The sequence below is a fragment of the Aptenodytes patagonicus genome, chromosome 3, assembly GCF_965638725.1.
Source record: "Aptenodytes patagonicus chromosome 3, bAptPat1.pri.cur, whole genome shotgun sequence".
Classification (NCBI taxonomy): Eukaryota; Metazoa; Chordata; class Aves; order Sphenisciformes; family Spheniscidae; genus Aptenodytes; species Aptenodytes patagonicus.
Genome location: NC_134951.1, coordinates 120269079 through 120290207, shown reverse-complemented (window position 1 = coordinate 120290207; position 21129 = coordinate 120269079). Strand labels below are relative to the sequence as shown.

Sequence of the window (21129 nt, the reverse complement as noted above, 5' to 3'; positions counted from 1 at the left end):
CTCATCTCAAGCTGAATTACACTGTGTCTTGGATGGATTGGGCTGTGTAGACATAACTTATTTCAACCATAAGCTCTTTGACATCAGGGCAGTGGTTGACCTTAGGTGGAAGTGCTTGGCGCTACAACCGCATGAAAAAATAACCAGCCAAAGGCAATTAACTTTGAACAGGCAGAGTAGGAAAGGGGCTGCATCCAATTCACTGCAAGAATGAAGAAGAGACAAGCCTTTGCCCAAGAAAGGTAGAAAGATGTAGTAAGCAAAAGAGAGAGTTTGTATTTATTTCAGACTGGATAAATCTTAAGGAAAACAATCTTGTGCTAGCAAATATTTTCCCCTTGACAACTCCTCAGTAATTTGCTTCCTCACATAAGGGAGTTTGCATCTGCAAAGCAAGCTTTTTAAGGATGTGTTTAATTTAAGTTTTGCCATATTACATTTTAACTTGCTTGGTAGAAATACCTTCTGCTAAGATGAATATCTAATACATTTTCCAGGCTGTTTCAGTTCAGGGCCTCTTTTCAGCAGTGACTTGTGTTTGCGAGATTGATCCAACCTCTATAACGTGGATTTGAGACAGTTCACTGTTCACCAGGAACCGAGCTGATACGTAGTTTACTTTAAAATGATGTGTGCTTGTGCCTCCTGGCCTATGCTGTTTGTTAAGGTTGTGCTTTGTCGTATGGGTTGTTTTTTTTTAATAGCTCTACACTTTAACGAAGAAGCTGTGGTGAGCTGAAGACTGCCTTCATCATTTAATAGTGAGGGCCATAGCTCCGTACTTAATTTATGTTTAGAAAATATATTTTCATTCTGGGTATTGCTAGGCACATTTTGAATCTAATGATTATGGTGTTTTTCTTGGGAAAGAAGGAAAGCCTAATCCATAGAAAACTCTCTCTGCCCTAGGAAACCAGAAATATCTGCTGTACTCCTTAATAGGGTTGTTATGTTCAGTTCTTTGCTGACACAGCTGAGCTTCTAGAAACGCCTCCATGTTCAATGTTAACTTTGCTTTCTCTTGAAATCAGTGGGAATCACTATGGATTATTTCTTTGCCAGCCAAAAAAAGGTATTTGCATTTTTTAATTGAATGTTCTTTTGTGTGAGGCTTGCAGCTAAATATAATTTTTATTATCTTCAAAATTGCACCAGTGTGAGCCAGCAGAAAGTATTATTCACTACTGCAATAATATTATGTCAGCTCTCTGCATTGAATTAGAGTTCTTCATGGCTGCTTTTGGTCAAACTTACAAAAGCTAAAAGATCACAGACACAGTCAACAGTAGTGTCGCTATCAGTAGTAACAAAAGAAACAAAAGATGGTCCTCAATTGCAAATGTGCAAACTTGTAGCAATACACACTTTAGAAAAAACAGTTCCTTAGTGTTGATTATTTTTCCAAGAGAAATTGAATTAAAGTGTAGCTTGCACTGGTATAAAACTACCATGGGATTAAAATATGGAGCTAAGATTCAGGAAATTTGACTGTAGCCTTCATCTCTTCCTCTGACTTCTGGTGTAGCCTTGAGAAATGTATGTAGTATTTGGGTTTAAATTCCCATTTCTAAAATGAGGAAAATGCTTGCTTACAATCATATGTAATGATACAATTAAATTTCTGTCATATTTACATTGTAATGTCTTTGATACCTGGACAGAAGCAACTTCAGATTGTTCACTGTCCAGCCTCATGGTGGGCAAAATTGGCAGGGAATGCTAGGCAGTACAGGATTGCCAGAGTGCTATTAATAATAAGAACAAGTCAACCATGCTTTCCTCCTCACAGTTTGATATTTATCCAAAATTTGGGGTTTTTTACACAATACATACCTAAATGGAAGAATTACTTTCTCTATCCTCTTCCTTTCTAAACGATACCACCTTGGATTTTATTTATACTTTGAAAAAAGAAAGGAGGACTTATTGTATGAATCACTACAGTCTTGAAGACCAGCAAAATATAAAAACAACTACTATCATTTGCCTTTTCTCAGTGGATTTAGTCCATGTTTGAAAGTGCCATGTCTAATGCAAGATGTAAAGGTTTACAAAAGATTTGTGGCTGTTGTTACATGTGAAATTGTTATGAACAATTAATGCTGCAGTACAGCACTAATTAATATCTGTGAAAGTATTTGTGTTTTTCCATCCTAATAAATGTATTGTCACCAAATTAACTATTTATATATAGTTTTAATTCAAGTATCAGCTACCTGTTAACTTTTATGTATGTTTTATCTTTACACTTCTAAAGAGTATTTTGACAAGTAAAACACAGGATGTTCTGAAAATATTGACCTTTTGCAAGTTTTTCCCATCTGTGGTTTTTTTAATCCATTTCAATTTACTGAAGGAGGAGACAGTACAAGGAGTTAAATGTTTACCATGAGAGAACAACATTGGTAATTACTTTGATTTCAGTTCTTTTGATGTGTATTCAGGGGATGAAGAGGTCAATAATATTATGACCATGCAAATAGAAAAGGGTTCTTTTTGACCATATAAAAAACAGCAAAGGATTATTAAAGCATTAACCTTGATTTTAATGGCCTTGGTTGAGTGGTGAGATCACAATTTGGATGAGCCTGATTATTTACTAAATACAATACATAAATGCAACGGGTTCTTAACACCCATTGCACTCTGGCATTATCGCATTACTGCCATCCTTTGTTGCCTTGCAGACAGGAATATGAAAGCAATCTGTCATGTAGTGAGACTGGCTCCAGAAGCATTTCTCTGATAAGAAGACCCCCTGCCCTTTGCTAGTGTCTGGTCCAGTAGGCTTAGCCATGCGCTTAATCCCCAGAAAGTGGTTCGATTATTGCTGACCAGCAATGGCAAGATAGTTTTTTTTTCCCCTAGCTATCAACCTTCCATTAATTCCTTAAGCAGAAATGCGGTGCAATCTATATTTCCTTGGCATGTGTCACCCAGATGGTGCGCTGCTCATGTTTTCAAATAACCATGCTCCAAAATAACAGAGTTTGAATAATAAATTCCACAAATCCTTCCTGAGAAAGAGGCACAATTCTCAAGAGCTGCATAAACTTTACGCATGATGCTGTAGCTCATCCACATTATGCAGAAAAGTATATATTCTCTTGCAAAGCGGATGTTTGTATCTGGTTTCCTTAATTTAGGGAGGAAAAAGGAAGATATATGTTTGCTCAAACACTGTAGAATATATTTAATATTTGATTATGTCTTAAACACTAGCCTTAGCTCCCTGGTCAGCTTTGCAGAACTTGTCATTTAATATGGCTAAGCTTAAATCCTATGTGTAGGTCGATGCTGTCAAGCAACCATGACTGTACATTTTGGTATTGATTGGAGTCATTGCAGTAAATTCCTTCTTAACTCACATTCCTTTCCTTCCCAATCCCCTCCCCATAGATAAAAGCGTGAGCATGTCTTTTTCTGTCTGAGGAGATATTTTTTACATTTACAGACAGCCTATATGAAGATATATGTACACAGTCCTCTGTGTATATATACATTCTCTTTCACACATCCATAGTAAATGCTCCCAATTGCTCCTACTATGCTATTTTATCACCTCAAATATTTCCTGCATTTTTTCTTCCATCAGATTTCTTATATTGATATACCTGGACCGGAAGGCAGAAGGATGAAACGTCACCTGGCAATAAACTGTATGCAAGATATGGTCATTTGCTGGTGGTCAGCAACTAGTGATGGAGCATGGCCTTGGTCTCCTATTTCCTGTGAGAGGGACAGAGCCAACCTATTGCTTTTAGGCTGTGCACATGGCAAATTGGAGGTAAAGTGCTGAACTCTCTTGTTACGTGATTTTTCGGATTTGCTAAAGAAATAATTATTCAACTTAAATTCAGGTAGATATAAAGAACAGATATGATAAAAGCATAAGAAAGGAAGTTCAGCCATTCTAATCTTAAAAACAAAGGTTCATTATTTAATGAAAAAAGCACCTTATTTAGTATGTTTACTATTTTTACATCAAAACTAGCAATCTGAGAAATGTAGCAAGGAAGTTAGGTCTTTATAATGGAATAGCTTTGGAGCTGCTAACAGTGAAAATAAAAGTGTCAGACTACCACTGGAAAACTCTAATCTGAGTTAGAAACTGTAGCTGTTGCACGCTTGTCTAATGCAATTATTTTACATTGTCTGCAATGTTAACTGATAGGCATTTTACATCTGTTTTAAGTGTTTTATTGTAAAATTTTAGTTAGCCCAGATGCTGCTTAAATTGTTGCTATGAGTATTGATCAAATCAGGGACCAGTTTTTTTCTAAGTGAAAATTCTCCATCTACAGGTGGGAATGTAAGCTACAAGTTAGAACAAGGCTATAAGCTGACCCTCTTCCTGACACTTGCTTACCTTACCTTTTTAGGCAGACGTTTCCATTTCATCTATTTCATTTTTATTTCATTTCATCTATTTAAGAATATTTGAATCCAGTTTCTTAGGTTAAAAACTTAAAAATGAAGCTGTCTGGGCATACTCTGAAAAGAACTGGAGCCTGAATTTAAAATGTAAAAGCTGTTCTGGACTAGCATCTTGTATAGGTGCTCCTGTATTTGGAGTTTTATTTTTAGTTTAGCTTAAGCCACTACTAATATGGACTAAAAAGGCATTGACTTTGGGAGAAGAGTACAAACTTGAGGATCAGCTGTGGAATAGCTGTTCTGGAGTAGCTATTACAGGCTATTTCCCTTTAGGGAAAAACCCTGAGTAACATTTTAGAATAAGCTGCTCTTATAAACAACATCCTGTTCTCTTTAATTATGGAAGATGTAAATGTTTTTATGTCTTGGAATTATTACTTTGATAACTAATATTAATTTCAGCGAGGGTTTTTTCCCTTGGGATTTTCTATATATTGAAATCAAAAGAGAAAAGGTAGTTGAGACAGCTTTTCTTTCTTATTTCAGTCATTAGTCACTGTAGAATTTAAGTTTAAATTACCTCAAGTTCTGCCTTCTTTACTTCTTTTCAATTGACCTCTCTCCACTAGCGGTCATCTTTGACTCATCTCTCTCCTCTGCCTGATATACACCTGCAGTTCTCAATTCCCCCTGCAGTTATGCCCAACCACATATAAAAATTACTCTTTAGCTAAAACATGCGTCTGTTTTTTGTAAGTTTTTTCAGCCTAGTTCCTGTGCTCGTTTGATATTATGAACTTTCATCCCAGTAACATATCAGATCTTATTTCTTACCATGACTTCCATACGTCTAGGTTCTGACAGTGACATTCCCGTACCTTTTGTTTCCTTCCCACGTCTTCCAGAAAGCTTGCTAATGCCAACATAGCAGTTTGCAATCTCTATTTTCTGAGATGTTTTTTAGAGACTCGTCTCTTCTAAGAAGTTCACAGAAACCATCCTGTCAGTTTAAAGCTTTCTCCATTTCATTTTATATATTATAGGGAGATTTCCAAATTACAGCATTGCTCTGCATCTTTCAATACACCTTATTTTATCCTTTTCTGGTTTAGACTCTAAATTGCTCAGGGCTGAGGCTGTCTAGTATAGTCCCAAGCACATCACTGGTACTTAACACAATAATGATAATAAGCATTAACTGAGCCTTTAGGCCTAAACTCATAATCCTTTTAATTTAGCCCATATTGTAATATAAATATAAGAAAATTATTTTTAAAAGCAGAACTGCTAAATTTAACTGTTCAGTTGCTTTCCCTTTTCTGATTCTTTGCCTGTACTTGTCTGTTTTAATTCTGAGATCTTCAGATGAAATTTCTTTTCCTGTATTTGTCAATAAAATACCAAGCACTATGCTAGGGCTATGGAAAACTTAGTCATATATAGATAACAAACTATCTTGCTGGTTGCCAATTAGTCTGTTCCACGTACTTATCTCTTGGATGCTCAGTGGGCTGCTGTGTAAGGCTCAAGACACTCTGCCTGTACACTTCCCCTATGTATCCATGACATGTAACCTATGGTACTGTTTGTTTGTTTGTTTCTTGATTTCTCTAGCACTCCTTATGGGCAATAGTTAAATTCCCGAGCATGGATGGGGGATGTCATAACCCAGCAGCTCTAGAAGTAGCGTCAACCCCCAATCTGCAATTAACTGAGGTACATTTTTCCCCTACAGAGTCTTGGAGGGGAACTTTAACTTAACACCTTTAACTTCTGAGGGTCATTTGATAGCTTAAACATGAGCAAAAATGTATTTAGCATTTCTAGACAGCTTCTAAACAGTTACTCTCTAGGACAGATACCACAAAAATACAGTGTTTCTGTAAGCATGCTTATATGCCTCTTTGCCTCTACTCCCTTACCATTTGTAGTGTTCCTCAGGTATAGACCTGGAATATAAACATGACATGCCATTGTTACACATGAAAGTAGATCCATATTTATCATATTTGACCAATAATATGAATTTTCTCCCAATAAATGATTACTGTCAACAGAAGAAGAATGAGAAGCATGAACTGATTCAGTTTGGAGCATTTATCAAAAAGAAGTGTAGTAAAATAATACCACCAACATTTTACTTGAAAATAGTAGTATTGCTTGGATAAAACAGTATTATTATCTAGAATTAAGAGAAAAGCAGGAATTGCTGAATGTCTAGCCCGTAAAGAGCTGTTTGGCATATTGGGTTTATGAAAAAGTAAACCAAGCCCGAGGAAATGAATGGGTGCTACCCACAGCCGTTCTACAGCACCTTGGTGCTGACCTACGAAAACCACAAAAAGATCTGCCAGCTACTGACACTCTTATTGTTGTGGCAGAGCAAAGGTAAATGGGGCACTTGGGTGATACTACTTCCTCCCTGGAAGAATTTTCTGAGTGATATTTGCTGCCCGACAGAAGAGTGCTTATTAGGATGAGGACAGGAATAGCTCTGGGACAAGGCAACTCAACCCTTCATCATGATAATATCCTGTAACTACACATTCTGCATTGGGATGATTCACACTGCACATGCAGTGTTTGGGGTATTGTGTACTTAAGCAGCTTTTCAACTTAATGGAGGAAATACATTCTGCATTTTAAATACACTATAAATTTGATTTGAATTGTGCTGTGTGGCTTTATGTTTTAACATTTGCTATTATTAAGGCTAAAGGTAGACATTATTCCTCTAAAAACAGAAAGAACTTTTTCCTTGCAAATCTTGACTTGTCTTACTCCCTTTGTTTTTTTTCTGAGATCAGTATTTACGGTGTTGAATGCTGTAAGATTTGGTGAGGAATTGTCCCCTGAAGAAATAAAAGTGCTTTTCTCTTTAACATACGACTTTGCTTTGGTGTGCAATGTACATTTATATACATGCATGCATGTTGCTGCAGGAGTATTTGTCTGTTGAACCTTTGTCTGCTTTCTTTCGTGCATTGGTTTCCTCCAGTAAACTCATCCATTCTCCAATGTATTTATTTAGTTATTTGGGGTTTGTTTGTTTCTTCTTTTTTAAAGAACCGATGATCAAGGACGTTATTTAAATTGTCTCCCTGTGGAGATAATGCTGGTATTTTGATTTCAAAACCAGAAGAGGAATCTTCCAGAAATCATTTCAAACAATTTGCTATGAATAAATAGGATCTGATATGAAATCATCCTTGGATTAAATGCTTTGAGAGAAAGCCACGTTAAAATCAACATGAACTTTATTCTGCAAACATAAATTAACAGGAGGTGATGATGCCAGGGCTCAGTTACTGTAGTACTTTGCATTTGTCTTTGCCATGTTTATTTTCACTCCATTTAGTGCTAGTGCAAATCACTGAAATTATACTTCAACCTTGTGGAAAAAATAATTTGCCTGAGAGACAATATTGTTTTTCTTTCTCCCAAGAGATAATATTTAATAGTTATTGCTTCTACATTGTGCCTCAAACTTGTGAAATAAACACAGCAGATTTTTTGAGTGAGCTATCCTACAATTATTGTAGCACTCAGAAAAACATCTACGGTGTGTGACTGAATAGCTGAAATACCTCTCACACACATAGTGCAAAGAACGTAAAATCCTTGATGTCACATTGGGTTAAAAGTTCAATGAATAATACAGAATAAAGATGATGATAAATTTTGAAAGAAAATAAGAAGAAATGTTGGCTGAAGATCTAAATAATAAGATTGCATGTGGGAATGTAAATACAATACAGTCAAATAAGTAACCTAAAGTAGGAGCCTTGCATTTTTATTTTAGAAATGTTTAAAAATAGGGTTTTTTTTTTCTTCCATCTTCACAGTGCTGTATTTAGAACTATTTTACTATAGTGTGCACTACACTTCCCACTCTACATTTCTAATTAAAGTGTTTGTTGTTATTTGCAACCTCACTGTGTGAAATTAAATAAGCATTTTTTTTAACATCCATAAAATAAATCAAACATTTTTCTCATCTGAAAGACACACAATTCAGTCACAGCAAGCTTATTGCTCTGTTTCTTTTGTTTTCTTTTTTTATCTGCCTGGTAAGCCAATTTTCTGCTTAAGAACTACTGGTTAAAACTCTTATTTGTTTTGATATGTGGACTTTATCCTTTCCCAGCACTCTATGCAAAATACTTCAATTTTAAGTGTTCAAAGATTTGCGCGGAGAAGAGTGATACTGCCCACACAAGCTAGTGCTATTATTTCTTTCAAACATAAAATGAAAGAAAGTATTTTAACTAGCATAATTCAGCCCCCTTATTTACAAAGATTAACAGATTTCTTTACTTGGATTGTTATGATTTCTGACTCTAGGATTTGAGAACTTGACATGTATAGTATCCCTCATACTGCTGATTAGCTGATGCAGAGCACAGGCCAGTACTACAAGGGGAAAACAATATAAATGCGCAGTGGTGGTGCATGACTGCCACATTTATAAGGGAAATATGCATAAATTATGTGGACAATATTTAAATACATTTACTATATTTTTGTAGCATACTTGTCACAAAACTAAAAGAGACTTTTAAAATTTTTTATTATTTATTTATTTATTTTACAGAAAGTAACTGGTTTTACTTCATGCAAAGTGCTTCCAGAAATCTTCCCTTGAAATCCCAGGCTAAGTGCTTAGTCCAAGATTTATGGAAATCACTTAACATTGAATGGGATTATACACCCCGCCATGTGATATTACGGCTCTGTCTTTTTAGATCCGCTGCCCTGTCCCCTCCTCCGCAAATCCTACAGTTGTCCTACCCACTTCTGAGGGAACTCCTCCAGCTTTTGCCTTCCCATTCCCCAAGCTAATGTTTTGTTAACTTAAAGATATATTGCTATTTTAATGTTCCCCTTTAGGGTTCCAGAGAATTAGTGCTCACCGGGAAGGAATCCCAGCGGATTCCTTTAAATGGATTGTTAAAGCACTATGTGCACTACATTTACTAGCATGTGGCTACTTACCAGATAGAAAAACAATTGGCAGGTAATGGAGTACCATCTTCTTGGAAAAAAAAGATGTTTTGATTGTTAGACTTCTTATTTTTCAAAAGCATTATCTTAGCCTTATTAACATGTTTCTGCAGTTGTATTTCTCTCTGCTTTAGTTTTCCAGTTAGCAGCATGAAGAATTAATAATAAAAGTCATTTCTGACAGAGAAACTCAAATCTTCCCTCTCAGATGAAAGAGAATATCCATTTTTTTCCCCTTCAGAGTGCCAAATGCCAGTTGCATTCAGCAAAACTGGAAACCAGAACAAAGAGGTCTCTCGGCTTGGTACTCTTCCTCCAAGAGGCACATGAGGCCACTGATGCATGAGAAGCAGCTTATCTGTTCCAATCTAAGGAGAAATGTTTCTTTTGTTTTCAGCCAGAATATGAACATTAGTGTCTAGAAAAGTTTCCTTTAAGCCTAATTTGTTTAAACATTATGTCAAAACTTATGTTTTGAAATGCAGCAAATAGTCTTTCTCTCCTCGCAGGAACTTTTTCCTAGTTTAGAATTGCGTTATATACAGCAACCAGCCCTGCCCTAGACTTCATTTCAAGGGTTTGCTCTCAAAGTTATGTGAAGCTAGGAAGATTCTCATCTCAAGGCTCATTAAATTATCCTTCCAAAATACAAGATTTTACTTTCTTTTAAATTCAAAGTAGTGAGCAACATTTTGTCCCACTTTTGCCCTAACAAGGCAGAACGGAATTATTAATTGGATTCAGTTTGCTTGCTGACTCTCAAATGATCAGATGACAACATTTATTTTTCTGTGACTATTTCCATTGCTGTTTTCCAGCAGTCACTCCTACGGAGTTGTAAAATCCATGTTTCACGTGTTTTCTTCTCTATTGTCTTAACCTTCAAGGCCAGTCTCTCTTCAGAATTTAATAATGCTTTCAGTCTTTCCTCTCTCATAGGCTTGATTATTGTGTGGATCTTCGTGACTTTCTTGTAGCTTGTGAGGAGATGTCCAGAAAGGAACACTGGTTTTGGATCAAAATATGTAGATGAATAATGCAGTGCATTGAAACCTGCCACAGGAAGACAGAAATCTGAGTCCCAGAGGGCCTCAAGGCTCATTTCACTGAAGTTATGGAAGCTTTGAAGACTTGCTTGGGCAAGATTTCTATTTCACATATTTGAAAGGCAGCTACCTGGGTCTCTATACATACTCCTAGGGAAAACTGCAGAACAAACAATAACACTTCACCTTGTCTTTATTTGGGGTTAGAGAGCTCTGTGGTCACAGTAATCCTTTGTCCACAATAACCTCTTTTACGGGTTTCCTTGCTATGCAATTTAACACCCTAATAAGCTACACATTTCAGCAGTTCTAACATCTGCACAGTAGCCACTGCACTTTTTTGGGGCATAAATGAAGCTAGGTCATTGGTGAAGGAATGGTGGAGGTGAGAAAATGTTTTTCAGACTATATAAGTAATTTAATCTTTTATTTCCTCTTTGGTATATATTTTCAATGATCACTACTCTGTTGAAATTGGTTTACCTGGTTTTCACAAGTTGGATGCATTGGCTTCTGTACTAGATGCTTTTGCATTAAGTGGTTCTTTGCATGTCCCTAACTACTCATCCTAAAGCAGCTAAGACTTTTGTATTAACCGGCAGCTGGTTTGCAGCCACAGAATTGCAATAATCCGTTTTTCTTTCTTTTGAATGGGAAACCCTTTTGCTGACAAAATAAGTAAACTGTCAGAATAAAACATCCTAATCAGTCTGATCAACATCCCGAATAACTTGTTTATAAATTCATCATTTGCTTCTGAAGTAATGGGTGGTATGCCAAAAAAAATCTTAATTTCTTATTCTCCTCCTTTGCAGGATGAAAGGCTAAAATATATGTTTCGTTGGTCTTGTGATGTGTGGAAATCAAATCTAAACTGCTTTATCATTATGTGTGCATTTCTGTTTTCAACCTGAAATTTCCAGATTTCCTCCCTCGCCCTCTTTCTGCCTTTTAATCACATTTGTTACCCCTTTCTGTGTAAATGGTACTTGCATACCACCTGGACTCAAAAGAAGGGGCTTCCAAAATTAGCGGCAGGTCAGCAGCTTTAGTTTATAGTGTGAAGAATGCTATGGGTATACCTAAGGGCGGGGGTTTGCTCAGTTTGACAGTTTCCTTTCACTCTTTATTTCTGCATGAACAAACACTAGCAAGTTTTGACTGACTTCCACTACTCTCTTTCTTCTAGAGACATTGGTTTTCTCTCTTTCAGAGAAATGGCTTTTCATAAGCTAATTTGTAACTTATTTACAGCTAGTATTTCTCCCACAGTCTCCCTGCTCAAGTCCTGTACAACACCTCTCGCTCAAACCCATATATTATAGCACATGAATCTTCATTGGTCTCTACTGTTGCCTCCATCACTTTATGGTACTTCCCATGTTTCCACACTACAAATTCTTGCTCTTTGCCAGCTGCTGTCTTTGTATCATATTCTGCCTTTGTGTTCTTCTTCCAGTTCATTCAACGTTCAGGTACCCCTAAATGGTCCCCCTTTTCTGCTATCACAAATTCATTTATTCTGCATCTAAAGCTATATGGCACCAAAGAACATCTACCATCTACTCGTTTGGCTATGTATAGTATACATTGTTTGAACATACCATTGTTTCTACCAGTACAGTGTAATATTTTCTGTTACCATGGCCCAGAGCAAATCATCAAAAATCCTCTACGTGTGATGCTCAGAGTAACCTATTATAAATTTTTCCAGAAATTTTGGGATTTCTCCCCCACCCCACTTGTGAATAATCAGTTATTCTTTTATATCAGTCAGCTGCTCATTTCTCCTCTTACCAACACTGTTAGGACCATCCCCTCCTTTATCTTCTATTCTGCTAACCTATTATGTACTCTGGACAAACAAATATGGCTCAAACTATATTGCAGCGTTTTTTAATCAAAGGAATCAACCTTTTAAAAGTTAAAGCAGTAGATTTTACAATCTATTTCTAAAATCCGTATTCGTTTTAGCTTACTGACCCATGAGAAAGCATATTTGAAGCAGTCTATTTTTTAAATCTTCAAAGTAAGAATAAATTGTTACAAATGACTACCAAAACATTTTGGATTTTTTTCAGGTTCTGAGTTACGTCCGTACAGAATGGGATCCACTGGATGCTAGCTTCAGCACTAATCAGCCTTATCAGGTTTACACAGTAGAGCACTCCATCTCCACAGACAAAGAGCCCATGGCTGACAGCTGCGTCTACAAGTGTGTTAGGAACAAAATTCAGTGTGCGGCAGTCACCAGAATACCACTACGATCCAAGGCCATCAGCTGTTGCCGAGATGTTACAGAAGACAAACTAGTCCTGGGTTGTGAAGATTCGTCAGTAATTCTGTATGAAGCCTACAACCAAGTGACTCTGTTAGCCCAAGCAGAACTGTTGCCTGCTTTAATAACCTACCACCCTTCCGGAGCCATATTCATGGTTGGCAGCTCTCAAGGGGAGCTGCAACTTTTTGACACGGCACTGTCCCCAATTAAAATTCAGCTCTTAGCACAAGACTATTCACCTGAGGCAACTCTGCAATTCAGTAAACACTTTGACGTGCCTAGCAGCCTCATCCAGATCCAGTGGGCTGCTCCTCAAGTTGCATCTGCCAGCACTGACGGCACAGATATTCATGATCTTTTATTGGTTAGATTCGACAAAGGACCCTTAGGAGTACTTCACTTTAAACTTGGTACGTTACTGAGCACATCTATTGAACCTGGAGCTCTCAAGGGAACGTCTGTACCTCACAGGTTTTTTGTGGTTTGAAAGCAACACCCTCATTTTAGATATATGGGACCATAGCCTTAAAAGCACATAGATTCAACAATATCTGAAGATGTGAACCAAGGAGTTCATTATGTTTCACAATTACTTAGTATCTTTTCATGTGGGGTCTGACGGAATAGGACTCCGATCTGTTGTTGGATCAGGGTCCCATTATGTTACCTGCTATTCTAATAAGGCATAACAATTTCTCATATTGAAAATTTTTTATTCTGTAGTATATAATTTTAGGAATTGTATTCATTCTGTAGCAATACCCCTAACAAGCTAAAATAATCTATTTTTAATAATAGGATGCTATTGCTATTTTCTTTCCTAAATTATTTTTTTGTGTATGATGCAACTGTCCTTTCCATTATAATGTATATTTGTCCCAGTACTCTCTTCTTCCTGACTTCAGTACATGAAGTTACACCATTTCTTTCCTTGAAGACTTTTCACACAAGAAGGAAGGTTTTCATAACCTTCAGAGAAGTTTCGTCTCTCAATTAATTTGCCAGGAGTTGTGAATAAAAGAAGTAGTAATAATACTAATTTTAGAATTTACATACCACTTCTCATTTTAGGTGTAAGGAGACTTTAAGACAGTAAAATGATAACTATCTTCATTTTACAAACAGAATAACAAGAAGCAGTAAAGGAAAGCTAAAAGGCTTTCCGAGAGTTGCACAACGAGTCAGTGGCTGAACTAAGAATAAAACCCCTGCAGTTGCTCATCAGTGAGAACTGTATTCATTCCATTCAGGTCAGGCAAGTTACAGTGGTGCAAACCCACTGAGAGAGCTAAAAAAACAATCATGCTTAAATCTTCTGACTACCAAGCCAGTGTTTCAGCAGGGCAGACAGCCATGTCGAATATTTCAGCATTTTGCCCATTGTCTGTCCAAGGAAACAGGATTGCCTTTGTAGATCTTTACAGGAGTTTTTTTATGATTCTTTGGTATAAAGCTGTTGAGATTAGGAAGAAACCTTTTTTTAAAAATACTAGGTGACAGTAAGGTTTGAAAATCTACTTTATTTCTTTACTGATTGAGACATGCATGTGCTTTTGTGGGGAAAAGTCCTGTCTAAAAGTACTGCAGACCTAAACATTTGAAAGACTGAATTTAAAAAACTTAACTAAGTATGCCACTGCAAAAAGGGAAATTAATATAATAGGATGTTAGCAACAAAAATATTGGATTGGCTTATAGTTGTATGGTTTTAAAAGAGCTGATCCAGATTATTACTGTTATCCAAAAATACTATTAAAAAACTGTTTACAAGTTATCATTTATTTTGAGATAATTCAGCTGCATTATGTTCAATGACAGGTTTAATAGTTGCAGAGTACCCCAGAACACTAATTATAACAGCTATTTGATGTTTTTGTGCATGTTGGCCATTAAAAAAAAACAACTCTAAATTACCTCTTACCTGTCAAGCAGAAGGCACTCTACCCACATCTACCTTGCTTTTTTTCAGTCCTCCCTTGTGGGGTTTTCTCACAACAGCTTTCCAGAAAGCACAGCTTTCCCCTTGCTATCTTTAGCACATTTATGTTCTTACGAAGGCAAGCAGGCTCTCAGTGCAGGGATTTAGAGGCCTTTCCTGCTAATTGCCAGCTTGTAAACTTAATTGGACTGTCTCCCTGGGCACCGTTCCTAAATCAATTAGGCAGTGAGTTGGCTGTCACCTCTTTTTCCCAAGCAGGTTGCCTGGAAGCGCACCACCCAGGAGAAGTCAAGCATCCAAATGGGAAGATGTTGACCTCTACAGCTGAAAGTTATCACATTTTAAAATTCATTCTGTATAATTACTGTAAAATCTCTTCTAGGAAGAAGGCAAAGCTCTCTCTATCCCTCCCTCCCTTCCTCTTTGTAGTCCACTGTGCAAAAATATGCTGTTCTCTATTGCATCCTGGTTTTCAGCTTTACCCCTCTTCTTCTCAGTTTGCCACACTACCAAGGTAATGCTGTGTTGATTAGTCAGCCCCTCTTCCCAACCTCAGCAGTTTTTAGGTGTCTGCTATTTAAGAACTAATGCAAATATAAATTATAGGGAAAATTTAGGGGTCTGTGACAGCACAACCCAGACAGGCATTCAGGACTGAAATAAAATCCATAATTAACTCATGGCTTGGAATTGTTTCCCATAAAAGTCTGTTAAGAAACTATGTCAATGAGAATAGGCAAATATGTTTTTAACTTCCAGCTGACGTATTATGATTTTGGACAAGTTCTGTGAATTCTCCATTGTGCTGTCTAGCCAGATTTATTTCAGGAAAAGATTCATATTAAATTTACCCTCAAACATTAATGGCAAATATTTTTGGTGTCTAATGCCAAACCCACTTTCAAAAGCATTGCGGCTTCTTGTCGTTGATGTCAACCCAGATCTTGGATAATGCCAAACTTGGTACTGGTGCCAGTGGTTCAGCATTGCTGGCCTCAAAAGACATTTTAAATATGGTATTATATTTAATTACAATGCAAATAAGTATTTTCATGTTCACTTAGTGATTAATGTGAAGATTGCCCAACTTATGTAATACTTTAAAAACACTAAACATTTAGGAAGAATAAAGTCTACCATAACAATTAGATATTATCACACATACACAGGTTAAACATGGCTATTACACAGTATAATGTCCATAGGCTTTAATACATGCAAATGTAAAGTGAAATACAATAGACAAACATGTCTTTTCTTTAATGACACTACAAAACTAAAGTCTTTATCTGTTACAAAAAATAAAAAAAATTTTTTCCCAAAGCGTCAGATCTGTATATGCAAGTTCTCAGCAGGTTACTTGTCCTCGAGCTGTAGTCAGATGTTTTCTTCTACCTTTTTTTTTCCTCAATTCTTATTTTACATCACAAAAAATATTCACAACTACATTTATGTAAATTTTGTGAGGTATGTTTTCTATCTATCATCAGGGCTGCTTTTCTCTGTTATCAGACTTTTTTTCCCCAGCCATCCTATGGCTTTAATATCAGTATTGAAAATCAGCTTGTTCCCTTTCTCATCAGAATTTTTTCCTTAAAATTAGTTTTGACAAGGAACATTGGAATATAAATTGAGAAAATAAAAAAATAACATTATGTTTTTATTTAAAGAGAGGGGAACACTAAATTTATTCTGGTCTCTTTCTAATATCTGCAGCAGTAGTGATAAAGAATACTCTAGCACAGTGACCCAAAGCAAGCAAGAATTGCTAAAATGCCATGTGTGGCCTATGTCACACGATCATATGGGTAGTCAGAGACAATAAATAACATTACTCTCTGCAGCTTTTCAGGCACCTTTTCTGTTCAGAAGCTGAGACCTACAAGTCAAGAAAATTTGAGAGTCTTTTAGTTTCTACTTTTCAGAGATAGAGTGCTGTAGATAAATCGCATGCTCAATGTGTTGCTCGTTTTTTTCCCTTATGGCAAGCATGTTCTTGGTTTCATGTGCAGCTGTAATTCAAAGGTCCCTAAATGTTGATATCTTTCATGATATCCTCTCACAGAAGAAATGCTTCACTTAGAGAATTTTGCCAAGCTAAAAGTAAGTTCTAGAGCAATTGCAATATGGAGAGTAATCTGCTTTGAAGTTTGAGCTGCTGTAAACTTGTATACATAGGTACGTTTCTGTGAGAGACATGCTATTTTTTAGTGTTGTCCAGCAGTATTTCCCTGCAGGAAGAAGGTGCTAGGAACACGAAAATATTACTTCCAAGACAATAATGATAAACTGGGAATAAGGTTTTTCTACCATGTTTAAAACAAACTTCATTACATGATGTTGTCACTAGTAGGTATTGGCCACATTCACTCAGCCTCCGCATGTGAAGTTCACTGATGGTTTGGACTCTGCTGTCCAAAGCACCCTCAGTCTAAATATACCAAGATAATACGGAGCTATCTCACATAAAAACTTAATAGTGAAACCCATTAACTTAAACTTCCTAATTTTAACCAAAGGCAATTGTTTTTAACTGTGCTGAAAAGTAGTCAGCTACTGGTTTACATACTCATAACACTACCTTTGGTTTTAATATTTCCTGTAAAAGGTGTGATCACAAAAGGACAGCTGGGCGTTGTGGAAATCATCCACCAGTACATTCGTTACGATGAGATACACGAGGCAATTAATGTCCTGAACACCATGAACTGGAACACAATGGGTCATCAGTGTTACATATGCTTGAGTGCCATTGTCAATCACCTTCTTAAACAAAAGCTTACACCAGACAGAGAAGGTAAGGGATTGATTGTATTTTTAATGTATTTTTGTGGTTTCTTTGTAATTCATATGTGGATTATGACAATATATTTATTGACTTTATAAAGAAGACAATAGTGAGAATCCAGGCAGTCAGCCAGATTATGGTACTCCATAATCAAATGTCATAAGTAGACAAGTCATTTCAATAAAATCTGGATCAGTGTGTTGATTGCATTTTAGTTCATTTGTATCAATAATGATAATAAAATAATGCATATTTTAATATATATATGGTATAGGCACGACTGAATATATATAGCACTATCTTATATGTGCTATAACTTTATTACATTACATAAATTCAGCTTGTGTTACAGACTAATGTTAGTTAATATAGGATTCAAATGTTTGTTATATATTCATACTGAGACAGCACCAACTTAAGGAGGGATGTTTTCCTGCAACAGGGACAAGAGATTTTAGTATGGTTTTTAAGGTGCTTTTGAAGGGTCATGCTTTCATTACAAGATCCAAAGGCTTTGAATACACTATCCTCTGCTGCCTCCTTTAGGATTATACCATTTGTCCTCACTGTAATCTTCTGGCCCCCTGCAGTAGTAGCTGAGTTCCCTCACAAGAAATGATGAATTTTAGGTTCAGCCTCGTCTCTGCTGAAGCCTGGTGTGATGCCTTCCTCTTGATTTGCTCTTGAAACTCAATAGACTTCAAGATTTGAAGTGCCTTGATTTAGTGAAGGTGTTATCCTCTAGTCTAGCAGGCAGACAGCTGGGGACCAGGCATCTTTTGTGGCAAGAAAGAATACTTAGGATTCTAGTGTGTTTAATGATAGAAAAATTCCAAGGTGTCCTACATTGCTGCCAAGCCATCAGCTATCCCATTTCAGGGGATCTGATTACAAAAATCTCTGCATTGCAAACATAACGTATCAATTCTGAGTAAAACATGCTTTTAAAAGGACCCATGAAAAGGGCTGGTTTTCAAACTCTTGTAAAAATATTATAAACGTTATAAATAGATGCCTGTGTGTTTCCCCCCATGCAGCTCCCTAACACTGTTTACAGCAGATGGAATTTCATTCTGTCAAAGAGTTATTCTATATGAATCTAACAAACTTGGCATGGTAATTTGTTTTCTTTTTTATTAGCAAAACCCAGTGGGGCCTTTTATTTATAGCAATGGGGCAGTTGTCTTTGAGATCTTTATTCTGCCTTCAACATCAAGCTGGGCTATCTAATGAATCTATAACTGTGCTAGTAGTTACTCATATTCCATGTATGTTGAAGTATTTCAGAAGTACAAAACATGCTGTCAAGAAAACAGAAATGGCAAGAGAGTATGGCTTGTTTTTGCAAAGGTACTGCTGTATTCAATTTTAATCTAAATTGACTGCTGCTTTGAAAGAAAATACCTTTAAAGTTCAACTTATCTTACTGTCTAGATTTAAGACAACACAAAACCTAATTTACTAACAGGTTGACTGTGTTCCTAACACAGTACTATTAGCACATTTAGTGCTATCAAGCCTAATGAAATAAAATGTAACTATGCTTGGAAATAAAGAACCATTATCACTAAATACAAAAATGGCTAGTTCAAACAAACATTAATAACAGCAAATCAATGAGATTTTGTCTGCCTAATGAGACAATAGGTTATATTTTGCTTTTAAAGCCCACACAAAATTCTGATTAGCAGTAGTAGTTTGCACATTCACTCTGAAAGGAGAACCTATATAGCAAATATATAGCAAATTTTCCCTGTTCTGCCTATAAGGACTTGTACTATGTGTTAACTCTCAAGCAGAAGTCACATAACATAAATATTATTGATCATTAAATTTCCTTTCAGCTAAGCATGTGGGACACAAATGTATACTGTGTATTTTCTTGTATTATTTATAATTTTGTATTAAAGGTGCAGAAGAATGCTTAAGAGCTCCAGCTGTGGAGTATAGCAGTCAGAAAGTATTTAAAGCGGAGAGAACTTCTGTAACAAAAGGGCTTTATTTTATTGATTACAAGGGAGGTTATCCTGTTTCCCACCACTACACGCTGTAGGAGAGTCAAACCCTTAGGGTTTCTAGACCATTTTATATAAAGTTTTTAAAGAACTGTTGGCTGAAGGAGGATCCTTAGACCTCAAGGCCATCACAAGAAGGGTTCTGTCACCTGCTGACCTAACATAATAATCCCTGAAAAACTGAACTTCCTTGTTGTTTGCCTAAGAGGACAAAGACGATTTGAGCTAATTGAGAGTTGATCTCTACTGGACAAACTTGTTCAAACTGTATTACTCTTATGAGTCACTTTTAATTGTATGCTGCTGGTGAGAACTTGGTGTGTTATAGACTACTTCATCCTTTTGACAGCTTTTGTTGCTCAAAGTCGTTGTCAACTCTGCCTCAAAGTGAAAGTTTATATGCACATTTGTGTTTGTACAATCTGTCATATTTTAATTTCATCTCTCCTACAACAACATCACATTTCATCAGTGTTTGAGGAATTTGACTGACTGCAAACATGAGCAACCTGTTGTAATTGAAACGGTTTCACTTGTTTCATTGCTGCTGTGTTTGAACTCCACAGCACAGCTTGAGGCAAGCCTTGGAACCTTTTATGCTCCAACAAGACCCCTCTTGGATACAACTGTGCTGGAGTACAGGGACCCAATCAGCAGATATGCAAGAAGGTTCTTCCACCACCTGCTCAGGTGAATGACAGTTTCAGCTTCTATCAACTTAAAATTAATTACATATTTCACTGACTACCTACTTTAATGTGGTTAACATTTTCCAAAAGGACCACCCCTGAAAAAAATGCATGGTTACTGTTTGTTTAACTTGCACTTCGTTCCTTTCAAGTACAGTGTTGCAGATAAAATGCTATTCAGAGCTCTTGTATCATCAATACACTTAAAATGAATCACCCTTTCCCTTTTAGCTTGATAGAAAAAAGATAGCGTGCTTCTGAGAGATTTATGCTCACCAACTGCTTGCAGATTAACTATTGAAACAGCTTACAAACTTGGAGAAAACACCGAGTTTAAATAGATGCTAAAATGCAAATGAATGGTGCATGGTCCGAGACATTTTTGTCTTTGCACCATTGAAATCTGAGCATTTTGTTATTCTCATCCTCAAAGTTCTCATACAGAAATTCATATTCCAGTAATTTCCAGTGCCATTAAAATAAGAGGAGAAAATGAAATATTTCATTTGTCTGTAAATTATATGACATTAGAAGAGTCATAATACCAAATTCAGCTAGAATTTATAGTACATTGGTTTATTGCTATATTTTTCCTTCAGAATAAATTAATAGCCTAAATCAGTTATAAAGATCAATATACAGCAGTTTAACCTGTTCATGTGTTCAACCACAAATACAGCTGAAACATTCCCTCTGAGAACTATCCAGTGGGTGAAAATAAGGAGAAATGACCTTCTGAATGATACAATGTTTGTAACACCTTGTTGGGGAGGAGTGTAGATGGACATAGTGAGAAGACTTGCAATGCACCCTTTGTCGGTGATTCATCCAGATTATATACATTGTTTGCATATGCAAAGCTAGGAACTGCAAGTTACTTTGATAGTACAGTTTGTGCATATTTCAAATCTTAAAGAGAAATATTTTATACTGTCTTCTGCATTTTGAATCTGAATAGGATCATCTTTCTGCTAAACAGGTCCATTCCAA

The 21129-nt window shown here is 36.4% G+C and overlaps 1 protein-coding gene across 5 annotated transcripts in view; it reads left to right on the top strand.

Annotated features, from left to right (window-relative positions):
• Window positions 1–21129, top strand: part of WDPCP (WD repeat containing planar cell polarity effector) — a 160030-nt gene that overhangs the window by 70117 nt on the left and 68784 nt on the right. For all 5 annotated transcript variants that reach the window (XM_076334985.1, XM_076334986.1, XM_076334988.1 and 2 more), the window contains exons 10-13: window positions 3596–3787; window positions 12509–13118; window positions 17256–17444; window positions 20017–20140. In XM_076334985.1, coding sequence (XP_076191100.1) covers window positions 3596–3787; window positions 12509–13118; window positions 17256–17444; window positions 20017–20140 — 1115 coding nt within the window. The remainder of the gene's footprint in view (window positions 1–3595; window positions 3788–12508; window positions 13119–17255; window positions 17445–20016; window positions 20141–21129) is intronic.